The 21,048-nt window shown below is 31.7% G+C and overlaps 5 protein-coding genes across 8 annotated transcripts; 3 read left to right on the top strand and 2 right to left on the bottom strand.

Moving 5' to 3' along the window:
* Positions 1–144: 144 nt before the first annotated feature.
* On the top strand, positions 145–2,632 carry LOC132913448 (26S proteasome non-ATPase regulatory subunit 12). The gene is made up of 8 exons (XM_060971814.1): positions 145–435; positions 518–674; positions 764–1,000; positions 1,081–1,185; positions 1,262–1,443; positions 1,521–1,745; positions 1,847–2,003; positions 2,086–2,632. Exons 2-8 carry the CDS (start codon positions 552–554, stop codon positions 2,374–2,376), a joined length of 1,320 nt encoding a protein of 439 aa, XP_060827797.1. The 5' UTR covers positions 145–435; positions 518–551; the 3' UTR covers positions 2,377–2,632.
* Positions 2,622–4,697, bottom strand: LOC132913476 (uncharacterized). The gene is made up of 3 exons (XM_060971876.1): positions 4,365–4,697; positions 3,627–3,786; positions 2,622–3,554 (listed from the first exon to the last, which is right to left on the bottom strand). The coding sequence occupies exons 1-3, from the start codon at positions 4,695–4,697 to the stop codon at positions 3,481–3,483; spliced, it is 567 nt and encodes a 188-aa protein (XP_060827859.1). The 3' UTR covers positions 2,622–3,480.
* Positions 4,698–5,087: 390 nt separating this feature from the next.
* Positions 5,088–9,338, top strand: LOC132913423 (isoleucine--tRNA ligase, mitochondrial). Its single transcript, XM_060971766.1, has 15 exons — positions 5,088–5,413; positions 5,484–5,606; positions 5,678–5,828; positions 5,963–6,167; positions 6,246–6,550; positions 6,651–6,817; positions 6,928–7,164; positions 7,257–7,429; positions 7,522–7,660; positions 7,737–7,894; positions 7,964–8,107; positions 8,167–8,377; positions 8,455–8,707; positions 8,794–8,975; positions 9,089–9,338. Exons 1-15 carry the CDS (start codon positions 5,204–5,206, stop codon positions 9,320–9,322), a joined length of 2,892 nt encoding a protein of 963 aa, XP_060827749.1. The 5' UTR covers positions 5,088–5,203; the 3' UTR covers positions 9,323–9,338.
* Positions 9,339–9,552: 214 nt separating this feature from the next.
* On the bottom strand, positions 9,553–16,030 carry LOC132913415 (gamma-tubulin complex component 6). 3 transcript variants are annotated; one of them, XM_060971748.1, is made up of 15 exons: positions 15,181–16,030; positions 14,876–15,090; positions 14,555–14,790; positions 14,342–14,471; positions 13,860–14,219; positions 13,589–13,699; positions 13,330–13,500; positions 12,958–13,256; positions 12,580–12,799; positions 12,265–12,496; positions 11,976–12,177; positions 10,546–11,893; positions 10,217–10,426; positions 9,978–10,150; positions 9,553–9,899 (listed from the first exon to the last, which is right to left on the bottom strand). In XM_060971748.1, the coding sequence occupies exons 1-15, from the start codon at positions 15,407–15,409 to the stop codon at positions 9,575–9,577; spliced, it is 4,461 nt and encodes a 1,486-aa protein (XP_060827731.1). In that variant the 5' UTR covers positions 15,410–16,030; the 3' UTR covers positions 9,553–9,574. The 3 variants fall into 3 exon arrangements, with proteins under 3 accessions (XP_060827731.1, XP_060827730.1, XP_060827732.1); XM_060971747.1 differs by having other exon boundaries at positions 11,976–12,180; positions 15,181–16,028; XM_060971749.1 differs by having other exon boundaries at positions 11,976–12,180; positions 13,899–14,219; positions 15,181–16,028.
* A 500-nt stretch (positions 16,031–16,530) lies between these two features.
* LOC132913434 (forkhead box protein K1) lies at positions 16,531–20,581 on the top strand. Of its 2 annotated transcripts, XM_060971787.1 has the most exons (6): positions 16,531–16,662; positions 16,881–17,215; positions 17,550–18,275; positions 18,372–18,631; positions 18,921–19,023; positions 19,108–20,581. In XM_060971787.1, exons 1-6 carry the CDS (start codon positions 16,546–16,548, stop codon positions 19,280–19,282), a joined length of 1,716 nt encoding a protein of 571 aa, XP_060827770.1. In that variant the 5' UTR covers positions 16,531–16,545; the 3' UTR covers positions 19,283–20,581. The 2 variants fall into 2 exon arrangements, with proteins under 2 accessions (XP_060827770.1, XP_060827771.1); XM_060971788.1 differs by lacking the exon at positions 16,531–16,662 and having other exon boundaries at positions 16,817–17,215.
* The last annotated feature ends 467 nt before the right edge of the window (positions 20,582–21,048 follow it).

The raw sequence follows: 21,048 nt of genomic DNA, 5'->3' as shown, positions 1-21,048 counted from the left end.
TATATAATTACTGTCGAAAAAAAAATATATTTTCACAGTAAATGAAAGAGAGAAAAAGACTCTCATACACATGGCGCCATAATTACTAGCAGTGTGAGATCATGATCTTGGACTAAAGCAGCAGTCCCCTATAGAAATATACCTATGAGTTCGAGTTCGTTTAAGTTTAACATTTGTTAGTGCTATTTTACAAATGGTGGATGACAATCAGTTTTGAGTCATGTGGGATAGGAGAAATATTAGATTTATGTGAATTATACATATAAAATTATATGTAAAAAAAGTATTCCTATACCATTTTAGTATATTTGGATAAAGAGAGATAAATAAAAAGAAAATATATAAAACTTTAAATAAAGAGCGATTATTTGCTAAAATTAACCGTGTCGGTTTTGTTGGAATAGAAGTTTTCCTACAATTGATATTTCAATCAAGGTAAGATTAATATTTTTACATATCTAATGTATTTATACTTCTAATGTTAAATTATTTAACTGATGATCCTCTTTGAATAAAGGTTGAAAGATTGGAATTGTGATAAAATTGTGAAAATGGAGGTGGATTATAGCAGCAACTGCGATATAAAAATTCCAGAATGTAAAAAGCTAGCACATGAAGGAAAGCTACATGATGCTTTGGATCAATTATTAGCATTAGAAAAATTAACACGAACAGTTAAGCTTTTAAAATATTGCTATATATAACTATATAACCATGTTTGATTATAGTACAAATAATAAAAATAATGATGGGTATTTTTTAGAGTGCAGATATGACATCTACATCACGGATCCTTGTGGCTATTGTTCAAATTTGTTTAGAAGCAAAGAATTGGGCTGTTCTAAATGAACATATAGTGTTGTTGTCCAAAAGACGTTCTCAGTTAAAACGAGCTGTTACAAAAATGGTTCAGGAATGTTGCACCTATGTAGATAAAATGCCTGATAAAGAGACCAAAATAAAGTTAATAGAAACATTGCGCACTGTAACTGAAGGAAAGGTAAAGGATTTGAGCCCTGTGATTGTTTCAAGTTGTATTTTTAAACATTCTGAAAAAACAATGTAATTCTGTTGTTGAAGATATACGTAGAAGTTGAAAGAGCAAGGCTTACCCATCGCTTGGCAAAAATTAAAGAAGAGGATGGAGATATCTCAGGTGCAGCAGCTGTTATGCTGGAATTACAGGTATGAATTTCTCAGAAACATATTAGGCAATTAAACATTGAAACATAATAATATCATACTATACCACCTGTTCTAGGTTGAAACATATGGTACCATGTCACGTTTGGAGAAAGCATCTCTTATCCTAGAGCAAATGCGATTATGTTTAGCAAAAAAAGATTTTATGCGTACACAAATAATAGCAAAGAAAATTAATGTTAAATTCTTTAGTGATGAAAATGATGAAGAAACTCAGACTCTCAAATTGAAATATTATGAGTAAGTATACTATTATCAAACTATCTAAACGAGTATGAAACTGAAACTTATTGCTGAAAAAATTTTATTTATTTCAGTCTAATGATGGAATTGGCCCGGCATGAAGGCTGGCATTTAGAATTATGTAGACATAATCGAGCAGTGTTGGAAACTCCAGCTGTTAGAGATGATCCTGAAAAAAGACATGCCGCTCTTTCACGTGCTGTTCTTTATCTTGTACTTGCACCACATGAACCAGAACAAGCTGATTTGACCCATAGGCTGCTTAATGACAAACTTCTAGATGAAATACCAACATACAAGTATTACTTGTTTACTTTTGACAAAAATATTTAAATGTGTGCATAAAATCTTCTATTTTCTATACTGACAGTCAGTTTTTATTTGCTTAATTTTTTTTTAGAGAACTGTTACGTCTTTTTGTAAATCCAGAACTAATAAAATGGTCAGGACTGTGTGAAATTTATGAAAAAGACCTTAAAGCTACGGAAGTTTTTAGTACTTGGACTGAAGAAGGTCGTAAGCGATGGGCTGATCTCCGAAATCGTGTCGTTGAACATGTGAGTTTGAAACCTCAAAATCGTTTCATTTCATATTGACGGAATTGCAATGAATATTTATTCTATTTCCTTTAACTTTTAGAACATTAGGATTATGGCAAAATATTACACAAAAATTACACTGACTCGCATGGCAGAATTATTGGATTTACCAGTTGAAGAAACTGAAGCATGTCTATGCAGTTTAGTAGAAACTGGCGTGATAAATGCTCGTACAGATAGACCAGCCGGTGTAGTTCGTTTCACAGGAACCCAAGAACCAGCTGCTCTTTTGGATGCCTGGGCTGCATCTTTATCAAAATTAATGAGTCTTGTCAATCACACAACTCATCTTATTCACCAAGAAGAAATGTTGGCCGTAGCTCAATCCTGAAAGATAAATTTCTCCTTTCTCTTTCTCCCTTATTCTCTGCCTCTTTTTTCCCTCCTCTCTTTATACTATACTCTCTTTTTCTTCAAATTTCTTCTTTACTAAATCCTTTATAAAAATTATTTGTACGAAACTACTACACATAAACAATTATACAGTTTGTATGTGCGACCTAAAAAAAAGCATTTAACAAGCTCCTTTCGATCTGTTTTTAACGCGTGTACTAGATCGTAAAATAAACATTATGCGAAGTATAAAACATCTTTTTTTTTATTCGCTTTTTCATTAAATAATACATCGTAAATGTACATTCAAATAGCTCTTACAAATTTTATTAACAGTAAAATTCAATATCTTCTTCTCGTTTTCGTTATTTATTATAACCTTTCAATACACAAAAATACGCGAGTCTTTTCTTCGTTTCCTGCGAGTATCAAGTTCAAATAAATAATTTGTAGGATAAAACAACTTCCCCAAATTGCGGCAATATTTTATTATTGTCCATTATAGGTTTCAATAATACTTATTGACCATGTTATTCATCATATTTTTATCATTGTACGAATATGTTTTAACAAACAATATCTATCACGCTACTGTAACTTCTCAATTTGTAAAATTCGTTATATTATACATAAAAGATAATGTAAAAATTTATATATATATATATATATATATATATATATATATATATAATTTGTATTATGTTCACAAAAGATTTATATGATCAAAAAAAAAAACTTATTATATATAGTGACCTCATTGAATTAAATTTCTACATATAATGACTCGAATATTTCACTTATAGAAACATTCTCTTATCAATTGGACTATTGTGCGAATTTCATTTTATTCATCAAACAGTTATCCGACATTTTGTTGATATCGGCATTCTGATAAAATAACAGACGATGAGTATCGAGTACACCCTTCTTTCCCCTTTATCCCTTAACGGGTAGGACGTGCGATAATATTTCCGTAGTAATAGAAAAAAAGTACGTTCAATGTAATAAACGTATGTAATAAAAATGAACAATAGTTCATAATTCAAAAGTATAATTTACAGTTTTTGTTGCGACCGTTTTTCGATTGAAAAAAGATATCGTTTCAAGGTTTACACCTGACGTTTTGGTCAATAGCGATGCTATCGCAAGAAACACTTGCACTATTTGATTTGGTATCTAAAGTGTAAAAGAAAGATAAACGCTATAATGTTAATAGTAAACTTTTATAACAGAACGAAAGATTCTTACTGCTCTCGATAGTTTTGCGTACAAGCGCTACCGCCTCTGCATAAGAAGGCGGAGGTAATTCATTGCAAATTTCTTGAGCGATTGCTTCGTAAGAGGGTGGACCTGGAGTTTGTATGTCGATACGTTCGATACCACGAGCACCGCTCAATTCCTGTAAATGCTGTATTCAACGATTAAATCATTTTGAACTATTCACCAATAAATTTATTTTCATTGAATTTAATACATTCGAAGATAAAAATAAGTTGGTAGGTAATAGAAGTATAGGTATCAATGAAGTTTAATTGAATGTATAAGTGTTATATATTTAAGTTTTATTCATTATATATCTTTAACGTATATACATTATTTATTGAATAATTGAAATTAATATTTACATTGTCGTGTAAAGAAACCGTACCTAACGAAACTTCATAGGTGCCTATCTCCACTACGTACCCATTTATTTTTGTCACTGATTGTATATCGACTATATTTGTAATCTAAATGTATTTACTATTTTGTATGTACTTTAATATTCGGATGATCTTTATTTGATCACACATCAAAAATTGTGCAAAACGTGCACACATACACAATATATACTTTTCGAGAATCGGTACTTTTCTAACATATATGACATAGTTAATATATATAATGTATAATTTATGTAAATGTTATAAAAATCAAGGGCGTATGAAATTAATTAATCAAAAACTATTCAAATATCGAAAAGATTGTAAAAGAACAGTTACTTACTCTGAACAATTGTCGTTGATGAAATATCATCTGTATAACGGACTTTCGTCGCAGGTAAAGCATACATTTGACAGCTACCATTAGTCCAGAACAAATGAATATTGGACCAATAAGCCACATGTGACCAAGTTTAAAAAATATGTGTCCGCCTACGATATCGTCCAAAGAAAAAATAGTAATAGCTGTCCCAATCATAAACAGAATGACGCTCAATGCAAGATAGCTATAGCTAGTGCAGTCACATTTGCCAAAAGTGTTTGCCGATTCTTCATATCGTTCCTCAACACGATGTACTCTATTCGATAAGAACGAACTTTCGAAAACCGTAGCCATATTCCATTAATAATAACCAAACGCAAGATTGAAATTGGATCGGCCGGGGACAAACCAGAACGAACTAACCTACCTATGTTACACTTAAATCCCTTGCGTTCTACACTTTAAAATATTACTTTCTCTTTCGAAAATTTCTCCGAAACTTCACTTTTAGCGAATATTAAATTCTAATCACGCAGAAACAAAAATAATAAAATAAACGTCATTTTAGTACTTAAGGAAAAATAACAGAGCAGGTATTAATCTTAATAACTGAGAATACATTCCGTTCCTTATGTATGTTGGCGATACCGGGTATGTAATAATAATAAAAATAATTAAATGGTATTCAGTTTAATATTACGTGTCTCGCCTATTTTTTATCAGAAAAATCACGTCTTTACAATTAAAAATGTTTATGATAATGTACATCGAAAGTTAGTGATCTGATTTGAATGTTCAAGAAAAACAGTATTTATCTAACGAAATATATGATTGTATCTGCAAAATAAAATTCAGTAGATATGTATAGATTACTTATTAATCGAACATTAGTTACAAATCAAGTTCTAAGGAAAACAAGTGACGAAGTAGCCGGTAGTGTTAAGAAAAATACCAAAATTACATCAAAAGAACAAAAAAAATATACAGAAACCGTTCTGCTTCCACGAACCGAATTTCCTGTACAACTTAATGGAAAAGCACGAATAGAGGCAGATAAACGCTTAACTGAAGTAAGTCATTATATTCTTAAGTATTCTATTGTTTATTTAAATATTTATTCTCCTAATTATATCATTATAGAAGTGTGGTTTTTCTGAATTGTACGAGTGGCAAAAGAAAAATCTTTCAGGGCCAGATTTTGTTTTACACGATGGGCCTCCTTATGCAAATGGAATTCCTCATATGGGACATGTTATTAATAAGGTTTTGTGTTTTTTCAATAATTCCTCTTCTAGATTATGCATTTCTCTAACTGTTTTAATGGCTTCTTACAGATTTTGAAGGATGTAACATTAAGACATAAGATTATGAATGGAAATCGAATCCATTATATACCAGGTTGGGATTGTCATGGATTACCAATTGAGTTAAAGGCTATTAAAGGTTATAAAAGTGAAAATGATCCTTTAGAGATCAGGAAAAAAGGTATAATTTATAGGTTTTTAGATCATAAATTTCTTTTGTCATTAGTTCATATGATACGATATATAATCAATATTTAACATTAAATCTTTCTATTTATTGTATTATTACTTTTTTCTTTTTTTATGCATATTCAGCCCGTAATTATGCTGAAGAAGCTATTGCTAGACAGAAACAAGCTTTCCAGTCATGGGGTGTGACAGCCAATTGGAGTGAATCTGAATGTTATTTTACCAGTCACTCATCATATATGAAAAATGAACTTCATCAATTTATAAAATTGTATGAGAAAGATATTATATTTAGAGATTTCATGCCAGTTTATTGGTCTCCTTCTTCAAGGTAAAATATTCAAAACTGAATAACTTAATTTCAGTTTTTTAGAAGTTTACAGTTTTCTCTTTATATCTTATATTATAGAACAGCATTAGCTGAGTCTGAATTAGAATACAATCAACAGCATCAAAGTAAAGCTGTGACTGTTCGTCTACGTATTAATGATATTCCAGAAAGGTTAAATTCATTTAAAAATCGTGCTGTATATGCATTAATATGGACCACTACATCGTGGAGTTTAGTGGCTAACCAAGCTATATCTTTCTCTTCAGATGTTACATATTGTCTTGCTGAAGATGATAAAAGAGACTTATATATTGTTGCTAAAGAACTATTAGGAGCTACTGAATCAAAGATTGGTCCTTTGAAACCAATAGTATCCTTCGAAGGTAAATTCGAAAGGTTAATTAGTATTTTTTAAATATTACTTGTCATTTTTTTATTTCAAATTTAACATAGATGATAAGTAGATAATATATGTTTTATTAGGCAAAGAATTGGAGGGCAGCACGTACTTTCATCCCTTCACCAAACAAAAATGCCCTTTATTAGCTGCAAATCACGTTACGACAAATGCGGGAACAGGTTTAGTTCATATTGCTCCTGCACATGGTCAAGAAGATTTTCTAGTTGCACTCAAAAATAAAATTCCCATTGTAAGCTAATTTTTTCTTGTTTGTAACAAATAATATTAGTATAATATCAATGTTAGATATTATTCTAAATATAATATCAATATTTAATAATGCCACGGGATATGCTATAGTTATCCATGGTAGATTCTAAAGGTCTGTACACTGAAGAGGCTGGGCCAGAATTTTATGGATTAGAAGTATTAACAGAGGGAGTTGATAAAGTAATGAATCTCCTGGCTCGAGATATATTGCATGTGGAAACATTAACACACAGTTATCCATATGATTGGCGAACAAAACAACCAGTTCTTATTCGTGCTAGTCATCAATGGTTCATTAATATAAATTTTATCAGGGAAAAAATTATTGTAAGTCAGCATTTTGTTACATTTTTCTATGTATAAATTATTACAAAATTTTGCTAAAACAAGGAGTATATTTCCTTTATTATTTTCATAAGGAGAACGTTGCGAATGTGAATGTATATCCTAAACGTAATCGTGCATCTTTTATGAATGCTTTACTTGCTGGAATAAGGAATCGACCGTATTGGTGTATTTCGCGACAACGTTCTTGGGGAACACCCATACCTGTAATATATAGCAAAACAACAGGCTTAGCATTTACGAATAAGTAAGTACATATATATGTATATAGTTATTTATAGTATACTGGCTTTACAGTATACACTTTTACTTATTGTTCTTTATATTCCTCCATTTTAGAGAATTAGTTGAACGTTTATGCGATTCGATAGATCGATATGGTCCTGATTGCTGGTGGGAATATTCTGTAAAAGATCTAATAGGATTAGACATAATTAAAAAATTGAATATTGATCCGGACGATATAGTAAAAGGAAATGTAAATTTCAATAAATTTTCAAAATTGAAGAAAGTAAAGTTTCAATATATCATTCATTAACATAAATCCTTCTTAGGATATCATGGACATTTGGTTCGATAGCGGAATTTCATGGTCAATGGTTTTACCAAACAAAAAAGCAAATCTTTATTTAGAAGGATATGATCAATTCAATGGTTGGTTCCAATCATCCCTAATAACATCTGTAGCTTTACAGGGGTGCCCACCTTATAGGTAAATAAAACGAATATAAAATGTTTAAAAAATGGCTGTATCAATATAAACGCTTTTTTTATTGTTTAGTGATTTATTTGTACATGGATTTGCAGTCGATGAAAAAGGCTTAAAAATGTCAAAATCAATAGGAAATGTAATAAATCCAGAAGAAATTTTGCTAGGTGGATCTAATTTGAAGAAAAATCCAGCGTATGGTGTCGATGTTTTAAGGTATTAAAATTTAATTTTGTAATATAATGGTAACACACTAATAATTTCATTCCATCTAGATGGTGGGTAGCTAATCACAGTTCCCAACATACACATGTGCCGGTTTCAAAAAATTTATTTGATGAATGTAAAACATGCGTTAACAAACTTCGTTTAATGCTGCGCTTCCTTCTGGGTACTTTACATCATCATCCGGGTATAAATTGCAAACCTGAATATCGAATTATTGATAAATACATGTTGTACTTATTATATTCGTATAATGAACAGGTAATTTGATCTTATTCTTCAATTAAAAAATTAAACATATTACTGTATTATTATATTACAAACTAATATGTCATTAGATGCAGCAACATTATAACAACTATGAGTATCATCATGCGGGTAAAACGACTATGCATTTTATAGCAAATGATGTATCAGGTCTTTACTGTACTATAATAAAAGATAGACTTTATTGTGACGAGATAACATCTTCGATGCGCACTGCAGCTATGCAAGTTATAAAAGAAATTCTGAATGTTCTTATCAGATCCATTGCACCAATTCTACCTCATCTAGCAGAAGAAGCATGGCTATATCACCCCGAAAATATCGGTATGTTATAGTCCTTTTCTATGAGAAATATGAGATTTCAAGATACTTTTTTATTAATTAAACTTAATCTTAATTATAATGTACAGCATCGATACCATTGCATTGTACGCAATATAAAATATCAGAGTCATGGAATGATTCAAAAATCGCACAATACATAGATGCGGCAATTCGATTGAGAAATAATGTTTTAAAAGTCGCTGATAAAACTACATGGAAATTATATGGCGTTATAGAAGCTACAAAAGATGATTTTGTTTTGCTTTCTGTGAGTATTATTTATACAAAAGAAACTAAAGTTATGTTTTGTATATTATTGAGTGAACACTCGATATTATATGAATGTGTACACTGACGTATACTTTCTCTATTTACGTGTAGCTTCTTCACGACCAGCAAAAACCATCAATGTCTGAATTATGTGAAATATTACAACTGTCATCGGTTACATTAATTGAAAATCATACTATCACTGAAACACAAATCAAACTATACGATATTCAGGAGAAGTTGTGCGAACGTTGTAGGAGATATCCTAGAAGTCAGAAAGATGATCTATGTCCACGTTGTGTTAATGTACTCATTAAAAATAAACCATTGATTGCGGTTGTGTAATAATTTTTATCGAAAATGCTGTTTCATATGATTTATCCTTACTCTTTCCAATTCTGATAACGAATACAATCATTAATCTCTTAAGAATATATTTCAAAAGCATTTTATGAAAAATTTTTTGTTTGTTGTTAATTATTGGTATGTCCAATAACTTTGAGAAGAAGAAAAAATGTAAAGATTACAATAGTGAGGATATTGGCATAGTAAGTTCTTAAATTTGCAATGAAAGGAAAGAAGCTGTATAGTATTACATTAAGGCTCTGCAGAGCCTACAGTGTTACGATAACTTTTAGCGGTTAAATCATACAGTGGATTTATATTAAGAGCATTTAGGAAATGCATTAAATGCGGTTGGTACCCGCTAGTGGCTAACTTAAACGCAACGTGCGACATGTATGCTCGTAACTCAAAGAATGCTTGATACATTTGTTCCAGTTTTTTAAAATTAGGATGTATATATCCTGTAGATTTCATTACCCAGTTTTGAGATCTTATTCTGTTATGAAATTTCAAAATGACTTTAAATATATTAGTTAAACATACGCGTACTTTTTCTCCACGACTATTCAGCATACATCTGAAAAGAACAATCATTAAAAATAATTAATACATTTTACATTCGTATATATTTTTCGCTTTAATCCAGAGATAATACCTTGATAGTATGCGTTTTATATAGTTTACATGTGCCATATAAATTTGATCTACAGTTAAAGAATGTTCCAGATCTTTTTCAAATTCAGCCCAACTTGCGTGTAACACGCTACACGTTAGATAATTATGCAACGCGTTCATAAATTGTGTCATTGAATGCCTATATAACTGCAGCTAAAATAAATTAAGATTAATAGTTACATTAGAAATTCTAAAAAAAATCATAAGATATAATGATACCTTATGATACTGTTCTGATGTAATTGCTTTTCGTTCTCTTTTCATAATATTAAAGTCCTCTTGCAACACCCATGAAACTCGACCGCTTGTTATTAGAAATTTAAATACTTTACTGTATTGTTGCATGACTGTCTCATCAAGTATAATATTAAGTGGCCAATTTATCTTATAGTTGAGAGTAAGACAATCCAATGCAGCTGGATCTGATATCTATAAAGATTTCATCATAAGTAAGATGTATTGATTTCATTGAAGAAAATGAAACTGCGATATATATCCAAAAAGTATAATTTTATAACAAGAAGGATAGCGTAAGATAAAATATTTACATGTAATTGAGCTGGTGTGTCCGTTGCTGAGAGATTGAGAAGTTCCGAATTAATATAAACATTGTTAAACGAATTAACGAGTGCTCGTTCTAGAAGATTAGTCAAAGTAGCGGAATTAAATAGTTCGATAGGTATTGAGATTTCATATAAACGAGAATACAGGGAATCTGTTAAGCTCTTTGCAAATTCCCCATTTAGCAAAAAGAAATAACTACGTAAACTATGCAAATGTGAGAGCAAGCTGTTTTCTTCCAAAAAGTATTTTATAATAGCATTATTAACGAGACGGCTCTGTACGTTGAGGGGAATACGAATCGACTTTTCTAAATAGGCCTGAAGAGAAATATGATCAATTATCTCGACATCGGTAATACTCAAAGGAACTATTACTGGCGATACGTTATTACTTTTTTCATCACGAGCCAATTCAAATAAATCTGAAAATGTTGAATCTCCTTTCATGGCAAGAGATGATTTCGTAATTAACTGAGTCGAACTCGATGATATTACTGTAGATGAAATTTCCAAAGGAGATGAGTCTTCTAAATTATATGTTGAAATGGGGCTCTGTACTGATGAAGTAGTAAAATTATCCGTTGTACATGACATCGGTGTTTCTAAGTCATTTTCTTTATTTGTGATGGCTATAATTTGGGAGCAACGAGTATCCGTTTCATTTGTTTCATACGTAACAGAGGTAAATTCGATTTGACGTATATCAAGTTCATTGTTATTTGGCGTCATATTATAATCTAATGGTCGCATGCATACGCCGTCAATTTGAGATTCTGTAATATTATCGATTTTCATAACGTTTAAAAGAGTGGGTCTTTCTGCTACTGATGACTGTGTGTGATGAACTGATAGGCATTCTAAAATCTCATTCATTTTCTTATTTGTTGTATTTTTATTTGTCGAAACTTTTGAGGTCGGATTCGTATTTAGTCTTTCTAAATGTTCGAAGTTATGAAATTCGTGTTTTTCATTATTGTTGCTTATTATTCTCTTATGTGCGTAATTTTCAAGTGAAGAACTTTGCCTTGAATCTTGATTAATTTGAGTAGACGGTATTGACATTACATTTGATGTTTGATAAGATGTATTCCTATAATTCTTATTTTCATCTTCAAGTGAGATTGGAGTTTCAATTAAAAAAAAATCTGAAGTTATTGCACAATTATGTCCTTCAGTTTTTTTTAAAAACTCGTTTCTTGATTCTTGGTTTGCTCTACTTAATGTATCCACTCTTTCATTATACAATTTCATTCTTTTCTTCCGCCATTGTGAACGAATGCATCGTTTATTAATATCATTGGCTAAACCTTCATAATAATTCCAAACAATTGTCCTGTAAGTGTTTAAAATTATAATTTTATACTTTTAATTTGATTTGAATATTAATAATATAGCAAATCATTAATTTTCAATACCGTTCTGAGGATTTTGATGTTTCCTTTATTCTACTTTCTTCTTTATCATGTTCGATTCCTAATTGTATCTTGTTTGATAACTCAATTTCTTCAGCCTTATTTGATTGTAAGTTATTTGTAAGTACTTGTTCTTGTGGACTTGTTAAAATATTTTGTTTTACTCGTGTTACTGTTGTTACTGTGTTTCCTGGTTCTTCTTTGTCTTCTAATAATTTCGTAACAACTAACGTTCGTAGCAACAATGCATCTACTTATAGGTAAATTTAGTTACTAATAAAAGCACACTTACCACGAAGTTTCAATAATGTATCACGTTCTGAAAGTATAGTTATTTTTGACATTTCTTTTTCTAACTGCTTCTGGTTTAAGATAGCTGTGGAAAGAGAAAGTATCGAACCAAGTGCAGCTTGACCTTTTTTTTCATATTCTCGATATCTTGATGACTGCTCATGTAATGACATTATGCTTAAGCAAACTTTTATTTCTGGTTGTTCAGTCACACAGATACGGCATACTGGATTCTAAATTCTCACGATACAGAGATCAGTACAATACGCTGTCTGTAGTAGAATTAACTACAATATGATATATCAAGTATACTTACTTTGGAGTCGCAAGTTTTTAGAAGTCTAACTGTTTTGCCACATTGAAGTATTGATTCAGCTAGATCATTTAAAAAACCTGGCACCTCATCATTGCAAATGCTAAAACTTTTCGTCCAAAATTTGTGACTTCTATTACGTAAATATTGTGGACGCGTTTTTATCATAAATTCTCCATATATATCGTCGCATATACCTTCAAATATCCATTTCTGTAAAAATCTGTTGTAATGAATTTAATTATACTATCCAACATTCCATGTTCAAAAGTAAATGGATTACATAATGAAGTAAAATATACAGATAAATGGAAATAAAGACGATAGAAAAACACCTGGTGTCACGGATACACCATGTTTATCACATTCTATAATACGTACCGAAAATAAACTTCACAGCAAGATTTTAATAATGAATAAAATACCAAAGCAATTTTGGCATCTGTCACTTTAATTGCTTCATTATAAATTCTAGTAAGAATGCTACTTCCTTCTTGGGACATGTACTGATTTTCTTTGTAAGGTTCACAAACTTTAGCAACTTTAGTGATTAATTTAGCCACAGAACGTACTTTTTGAAATATTTTTAATATTCCCTCTGATTCTTTTTCATGTGCAAAAATTCTTATTAGTGCTGCTTGATAGTAAAGCAATAATTCTTTGATATTTGTACATAGAGCCTATAAAATAATAATAGTATAAATATAATAGTCTATTTGTTTTCTAAATTTTTTATTCAATTTTGTTACAAACCTTAAATATTAGTCCTTCTTGTGGTAATTTGTTACTTTGTGATTTGTGTGTAATTAGATTCCACAAGAATTTAAAACAATTACCCCAATTAATAGCTTCTTGACAAATCTTCTTTATTGATTCTGGACTTATACCATATACACTAATGTTTCTTCGTAAGATAAATCCTGTCTAAAAAATTGTTTATAAATAATTTAAAAGCAGATTTTTTTTAAAGATTTTTTTGTTGCTTCTCATTAAAATTAATTAAAACACATACAGCACATCTATACTCAAAGGAATTTGATTCTATTCCCAGCAACATTGATTTTACATCACTTATAAATTCTTTGGCTGACACTTGTTCCAAAAGAAGTGAAGAATTCATTAACTACATTAAAAAAATAAGTACATGTAAGTAATGAAATACATGATTAATAATAAAATGCTTGAATATATATTTTACTTAAGAAATAATTATTGAAGATAAAATGAATGTTTGGATTTATATACTGTAAATAATTCAATATGTATGTTTCATAACAACTTACTTTTTCCGAGATTATAAATAAATCATTCATCTGTTTAACTTTTTCTAGATGTATTGCTGCAATTGGAGTGTCTGTTATAAACATCAATTCTTTAATAGATTGTATCTCTCCAAAGCATTCCCATGTTTGATGATCTATAGTTGGTAGAATATTAGTAATACTGCTTTGATTCCATATATGATTCCAAATGTTCATAGTACTATTTGATTCATTGCTAACACTTTGATCTAAAACTTTCCATGTATCTATAATACTTTCGTTTTCATCTGTATTTGTCTGCATAAAAGGGAGATACAAATAATTTGTTGTGTCTCGTTTTTCCAAAGGAAAGCTGCATATATTTTCACACTTGTTTCCAATCTACAAAATAAATCATCCGAAGAAAAATTTTAAACAGATTCATCATTTATCTAAAAATTCATATTTAACTCAAATTGTTGCGTAACATATATTCAATACAAAGTTTAAAAGCTATATCTTACCGTATTATTTTGTAAAATATGTAAATTAAGCTCTGAATTTATTGTATACTGTTGGTTTGGGCATAAAAGCATATGTGATGATATTTTATCAAATATATGATTGGACATAAAATCACATGCAGTAGACATGCTGAAAAAAACACGCGTAAACATATATATCTATATACAACGACTACTTGAAAATAATGATAAAATATTATTTATATAATTTACTCAATGGATTCAACCCCAACTATGGCTTTGGATTTTATTGAATTATCCAAAAAATTAAATTCATTCATAATATTTGTAGGTGCAATTCTTTTAGTTGGATATCTTTCGAGTGTTGCTTCAAATTTATCCGATGATATGAAACATTCCATTGGGTATATTTGAAATGGCGGTATTTTATTATTATTGTATGTGATTTCAGGAAAAGCAGGATTTGCTTTGTCGAAATAAAATATATTCTACAGATTGTAATAAAATGTATTAATACATTTATGAAATTCTAAAAATCCATCTTCTTTCCAAATACAAAAGTTTAAATCCTACCGTTAATGGCTCAGGATTAATATTACAATTTTTTAATTGCATTAGTAGCTGCAAAATAGAAAATACTGGTAGTTCACCGCATGGGAATTCTTCAAGATTTTCCAACAAATGTTCTAACATATTAGCATTGTATGAATGGTTTAATTTCAATTTCAATGTAAAAGCATGCTTTTGTAGTTCTAAAAGTGGATCTATCTCTTGAAGTACTTCATAATCTGTGGATATGAGTGAGATTAAAGAAAGGCTGAGTTGAAAGTTAAATAAATATATGAAACACATCTAGCATAATCAGGTATTAACATCACCTCGTCTAGGGATCAAACGATCACTTTTTTTCAGTAATATTTCAAAAGCTTTGATTCGAAGGTGTTTAATTATTTTGATATCATGATCATAAGTAAACTGTACATTTCGGTGGGAGGATCGATATGCCTGTAATATGTGCCTGCTCAATTGAGTTATGAGACCATAAACATCATCGTTATAACGGTCACTGATTTTGTCATTGGCACAAATGTATCCTTGAACGTTCATGACTGCACGTCTAGATTGTATAACAAACAGACAAATAATTGTATCACTGTTGGTTAACAAACAGAATCGTTTGATATAATACAACAATAATACTCATTCATAGTTTTTCACATATATTGTGTTTTTTGCTTGTTCATTCTTAGTTATTGTTATACAAGCAAATAAGCACATAAGAATACGTTGTATTTAATATATTTTCCGATATATGCGCATTAGCTAAATTCAAATTAACATCAAAACATCATTTGTATCATGATTGATGTTTTGACCCTACTATAACAATGTCTGCAGATGTTACTAACTTCTATTAAAATAAATCGACAAATTCGAATTATACGTCATTAACCTCAACAACCATATTCAAGACTTTGCTTTATTTGACATCCTAACGTTACTTCATTTTCAAATCAAAGAATACAACGCGCGTTACATCACGTGGTATTTAGTTCCTATCTTTCAAATTAAGAATAAGTAGAAAATACAGTATTTTTAGAAGAAAAGTTACACTTATATTTAGTTTGAATAGATTTTACGATGTGAACCAGCAGAAAAGAACTAGAAAAAATATGACAAGTTAAATAAAAAGAACATAGAGGAAATATAATAGACAAATATGTATCAATTAATTTCTAGGAAATGTAGAAAAATTTTTATTTTTAATACTAAATATCGTTTTATGGATCAATCAGAAAAAAACAATAATGTGATATTAGCTATATATATATATATATATATATATATATATATAAGTTGATTGTATAAATTTCGTTTCGTATACTACGGCATATATATGTATGTATATTTTTATCCATTCACTTCATCTGTGTATGGATGCTATCTTTTCCATAAGAAATTATAATGAATAATTCATATATCGATTCTTACGTTTTTTGTAATTATCATACATATTTGTTTAATGACCTGATTAATTATTAATTATTAGATATTCAATTAGTTTGCTCAGTTGCACCGTTACGTTAAAATCAATCGGCCGGTCGACTAATCGACCGGCCGGTCGATCAATCGAATCAATTTGTCAGACGATCAGTTAATCAGTCGATTAATCGATTGATTGTTCGATTGGCTGCTTGTCGAATTTGTACGGCAACTGATTATTTCAATAAATTGAATTTCATATGCTATTTCACGTGGTTCCTCGCGTTATCGTCGATATTAATTGGTGTAATCTTCTAATCAATCCGTTTATTTTCCTAATCCTCGGTCCTATAGTTTGCAAGGTGTGCATATACAAGGTAATTTTAGGATTGTTTCCTCCTCTGGCGGTAACTTATCGCTCTCTATCCGCATCTATGTATCTAGTTATCTGATTAATTATCTATTCGTTTATTTATCTATCTATCTGACTATCTATCTATATCTGTCTACTTCTCCTTTTTCTCCCTCTCTCATTCTATCCCAAAGGAGGGTTCGCTTACTCGGTGCTATGTCTACTACGTACTCCCGTACTCAGGAGAGCGACGCGTGGGCCCTTCTGGCACTGAAGTCGGCACCGGCCAGCCCGACGAAGATGCAGTGGAACCCGGAAGCAAAAGGTGCACCGATTGCACGGTTAGAGGGTCGCGAGTTTGAATACATGGTTAGACAGCATAGTATCACTATCGGACGTAACAGCAGCAAGGGTGAGGTCGACGTCAACATGGGCCACTCCAGCTTTATCTCACGACGACACCTTGAAATCTACTATGATCACCCGTATTTTTTTATGGTTTGCAATGGTAAAAATGGTGTTTTTGTTGATGGAATTTTCCAACGAAAGAGTGCGGCTGAGTTCCGATTACCAAAGACGTAAGATATCTTTCGGAGCTTTATCGAGCCGACTTAACCTTTCTTGCACGTTTCTCGCATGCCACTGGCAAACTTGTTATACGGTTTTTATACAGTCTCTTTTCAGTCATGACTTATGATAGCCTCATCATTTGGCGATATTGTCTTTTTCAAATTATATCTCATAGTTTCATATGTGATAACAATAAAAAATTGTCTTGTGATATTTCATGCAAATAATTTTAAGCAGAGAATTTATTTAAGAGCTTTACTTGTTCTTTGCACTTTCTCTCAGATACTTTATTTGTTTCTTCCTTTATTCTCTTTGATCAGTCGCATGTTTCTTCTGTTTCAGATGTACATTGAGATTTCCAAGTACAAATATAAGACTTGTATTTCAATCGTTAGTAGATGAACAAGAAGAAAGTAATGTATGTGTACGTTCTCCTCCAAAACATAGAGCACCATTACCACCTTTACGTATTAATATTCCGGATGCAGGCTATAGTAGCCCATTCCCTTCTCCTACTGGAACAATCAGTGCTGCTAATTCATGTCCTGCAAGTCCACGTGCAGGACAAGGAAGGAGAAACATATCTGCGGATCTACAGATGGTGGCTGCGTATGCAGCTGCTGTTGCAAATGACTCACAAAATTCTAATATGGAGAGACACGAGGGTGGACAAAGTTCTAATAAAATACAAATAAGTCCTGGTACAACAGCGAATTGTAGTCCTCCAAAAGAAGATTCTAAACCTCCATACTCATACGCTCAGTTAATCGTTCAGGCAATAGCATCTGCTGCAGATAAACAGCTTACGTTATCTGGCATTTATTCTTACATTACCAAGAATTACCCATATTATAGAACTGCAGATAAGGGATGGCAAAATTCAATAAGGCATAATCTATCGTTAAATCGTTATTTTATCAAAGTACCAAGGAGCCAAGAAGAACCAGGTAAAGGATCTTTTTGGCGAATAGATCCTCAATCGGAAGTAAAACTTATAGAACAAGCATTTAGACAAAGAAGACAACGTGGAGTTCCATGTTTTCGAGCTCCTTTTGGACTTTCATCCAGGTAGATAAATTTTACAAGTATCTTTATTTTCCAGTTCCATATATACCAATTATTAAAAATCCTAATCTAATGCTTGTAACATTTGAAATCATATAGAAGTGCACCTGCCTCTCCGTCTCACGTTGGAATTAGTGGTTTGATGACACCAGAATGTCTTAGCAGAGAAGTTTCGCCAGGACCAGAATCGTATCCAGATAGCACTGTATCTTCTCCGGCTGGTCAGTTGACTAGTCAGTCCGCACCAGGATCACCTGGTCATCCTTATGCATCCTCGAGTCAATCGTCTCACAAAGGTCGCCTAATGCAACAGATTACTGTTGTCACGAACGGTGTTAGTAGTGATACAACCAGAGAAGGTAATAGTGTTTTTATTATGGCTTTTTTTATGTTTCTTATTTTAGAGAAAAATCTCTTTTCAGATCCTACAAGTTGTATTCGCTCCCTTACCGGTAGTTTCCTAGGCCATGGACGTACAGAAAGCGGTAAAATAAGTGATGGTATAGGCAACATCAATGCTCCAAATGTTGATGTCGCCGCTTACCGCTTACCACTCTCTGTATGTCCACAGCTTTACGTTTATATCTTACCGTCGTCATCAATCATAAAAGTATCTATCATTTGAAATATACTACGATATTTTTTTAGATAAGTACGTCGTATCTGGAAATACTACAGAAGAGCATTCTCTTTCCCCAGCTGGTCAATATAGTCCAGCTCCTGTTATTGTACAGACCACGTATAATTATAGGTACGTCCGTATTCAATATTTTCCTTGCTGTATTTTTGTATCGATTCATTGAAATTGATTGTCATTTTGTACCATCAAATTCAGTGGAAGCTTTATTGGTCCCGACGCAGGCGTCGGAGTTGCGAAGCGTTCACACGAGGAATCGGATAGTTCTCCTGGATCACCAGCACCACTCGCTATTGTCGAAAGTCCTGAACCACCTGAACACCAACCTCCATCGACGAAACGTCAACGCGTTCATGATATGGACGACCACTGAACCATCGTTGTCCTAGACTATCGTTACGTAGGACATTTTTTGTTACATCGCGCTACTCGCTCATTGTCAAATATATCTGCACGCGCGTGTACCTCACACTTGTTCGTGTGTGCGTCCGTAAACACGTGCACGCTTAATGTTCAGAATTTCGAATCGATGCCCATATCCATACGTTTAAATCTCTCCATACATTTTCATCTTTGATGCGCGCGCGCCGACAAATACGTACATGTACACACTCAGTTCTGTACTGTTTTTCATTTGACCACATAGTGGTTACTTTATTTTCTGTGTATGATAAATACTCGATACAGTTTACTGTTTTACGCAACAAGTGGAATATTCGTAAGAAAAGCGAGAGCAGACAAAGTTATTCCCTCGTCTCACATTCTGAAAACTCGTTTTGATGTTGTATCTTTTCTTTTCTCCAACTTTTGAACTTGAATCAACTGCTGAAGTAGTACCAGGGTTATTCAGTCGTCATGATCATCAGTATGCACATACACGTGTTTCGTTGAGTAAATTTTTTATGTTTTTCTTTGATGACATACAGGTACAAGGAGGCGACGGGAGCTTTGATGTATTTATAAGAGGGAATAAATATTTGTAACACTCGTGGAAGAGTATTATATATAAGAAACATCTTGGATGAAGTTATACCGTACTATATTCAAAAGATGTTGAATCTCAATAGAAGGAAATATTATGTTAAAACAGCTCACGTTGTTCGCCTTAGTGCTTTGCAAAAGAAAAAGTCGCCTATTCTAGGACGATGCCAATAATGGTAAATGAACTTGTTTGAGAAATTTGTTGAAAATTATACATATTTTCAATCGTAAATAAGCTCATATGAGTTTGAATTACAAAGCTTTCCCCTCATGAACCACGTCGATATGGTTGATTGTTTTTGTTTAATATCCGGTTACTATTGGCTAAAAAAGGGGAATATTCACTGGCTCTTTCCGATTCTTCGATCTCGTCGATTTTTCACGTTGTATGAATCGATCAATGAAATTGATTATGACGCAATTCGCGTTCAGTGAAAATGCTCGCGAATCGTAGAGACAAACTTTAGATTGTAGTTATGCGTATGATTTTACAAAGTTTCTATTTAAAAAGAAAGAAATGAAAGAATGAAGAGAAAAGAAAAAGAACAAGCAATAATCTTATGCTGAATACGTCGATCGAAATTTCTTTCTGACGTGCCTGTTTATCTAACGAAGATATTAACTTACTATAATCATACAGGAAGAGGTGATAGTATTTTTGTTGCCACTTGTAAATAAACTCTTAAACGAACATTCATTGCTTCGAACTGTTTCTCTCTGTGTTGAACAAAATCGAGAAATGTCTGCTTGCTCTCGTGGTACGAGATAGATGAACAATAAGATGAAATGATAATTTAAAATGACGATCAAGTGTAAAATTCAAAATTATGTAACGATTAGCTCAAACTGGAGTAATTCTCTATCAGGACTTTTTCAATTTTTTTTTCGGTTTTCAAACTTGACAGGAACGCATTTCGGTTGCGCATTTGGATTGACATAGCAAAACGAAAGAGTTGTATTCAGTTTTTCACTGTCGATAATTATTGTATTGCAAAATCAAACTAAATAAATGTTATTCTGTTTTTCATCGAGCAAGTAATATATCAACGGTATAATATCGGTATCGTTTCACGAGAAGAGCAGAAGCGAGGTAGAACGACGCATCAGTTATTTGAATAACTTGAAATATCAATTATAATCTATCCAACGAATCGATCC

Source organism: Bombus pascuorum, chromosome 13 (assembly GCF_905332965.1).
Source record: "Bombus pascuorum chromosome 13, iyBomPasc1.1, whole genome shotgun sequence".
NCBI classification, from domain to species: domain Eukaryota; kingdom Metazoa; phylum Arthropoda; class Insecta; order Hymenoptera; family Apidae; genus Bombus; species Bombus pascuorum.
This window is presented reverse-complemented; position numbering and strand designations above follow the sequence as displayed.

What these genes read in the sequence shown, in the direction of transcription:
- LOC132913448 (XM_060971814.1), top strand. Translation starts at nt 552, where the DNA reads ATGGAGGTGGATTATAGCAGCAACTGCGATATAAAAATTCCAGAATGT. An exon ending in GCACTGTAACTGAAGGAAAG is followed by an intron (nt 1,001 to 1,080) that starts GTAAAGGATTTG and finishes CTGTTGTTGAAG; the next exon opens with ATATACGTAGAAGTTGAAAG. An exon ending in CTCAAATTGAAATATTATGA is followed by an intron (nt 1,444 to 1,520) that starts GTAAGTATACTA and finishes TATTTATTTCAG; the next exon opens with TCTAATGATGGAATTGGCCC.
- LOC132913423 (XM_060971766.1), top strand. Translation starts at nt 5,204, where the DNA reads ATGTATAGATTACTTATTAATCGAACATTAGTTACAAATCAAGTTCTA. An exon ending in CAGATAAACGCTTAACTGAA is followed by an intron (nt 5,414 to 5,483) that starts GTAAGTCATTAT and finishes ATATCATTATAG; the next exon opens with AAGTGTGGTTTTTCTGAATT. An exon ending in TATTGGTCTCCTTCTTCAAG is followed by an intron (nt 6,168 to 6,245) that starts GTAAAATATTCA and finishes CTTATATTATAG; the next exon opens with AACAGCATTAGCTGAGTCTG.
- LOC132913476 (XM_060971876.1), bottom strand. Translation starts at nt 4,697, where the DNA reads ATGGCTACGGTTTTCGAAAGTTCGTTCTTATCGAATAGAGTACATCGT. An exon ending in ATCAACGACAATTGTTCAGA is followed by an intron (nt 3,787 to 4,364) that starts GTAAGTAACTGT and finishes CGTTGAATACAG; the next exon opens with CATTTACAGGAATTGAGCGG. An exon ending in ACGCAAAACTATCGAGAGCA is followed by an intron (nt 3,555 to 3,626) that starts GTAAGAATCTTT and finishes TTTACACTTTAG; the next exon opens with ATACCAAATCAAATAGTGCA.
- LOC132913415 (XM_060971747.1), bottom strand. Translation starts at nt 15,409, where the DNA reads ATGAACGTTCAAGGATACATTTGTGCCAATGACAAAATCAGTGACCGT. An exon ending in TTAATCCTGAGCCATTAACG is followed by an intron (nt 14,791 to 14,875) that starts GTAGGATTTAAA and finishes TACAATCTGTAG; the next exon opens with AATATATTTTATTTCGACAA. An exon ending in TGCTGTGAAGTTTATTTTCG is followed by an intron (nt 12,800 to 12,957) that starts GTACGTATTATA and finishes TCATTACAACAG; the next exon opens with ATTTTTACAGAAATGGATAT.
- LOC132913434 (XM_060971787.1), top strand. Translation starts at nt 16,546, where the DNA reads ATGCTATTTCACGTGGTTCCTCGCGTTATCGTCGATATTAATTGGTGT. An exon ending in CCTTTTGGACTTTCATCCAG is followed by an intron (nt 18,276 to 18,371) that starts GTAGATAAATTT and finishes GAAATCATATAG; the next exon opens with AAGTGCACCTGCCTCTCCGT. An exon ending in TAGTGATACAACCAGAGAAG is followed by an intron (nt 18,632 to 18,920) that starts GTAATAGTGTTT and finishes ATATTTTTTTAG; the next exon opens with ATAAGTACGTCGTATCTGGA.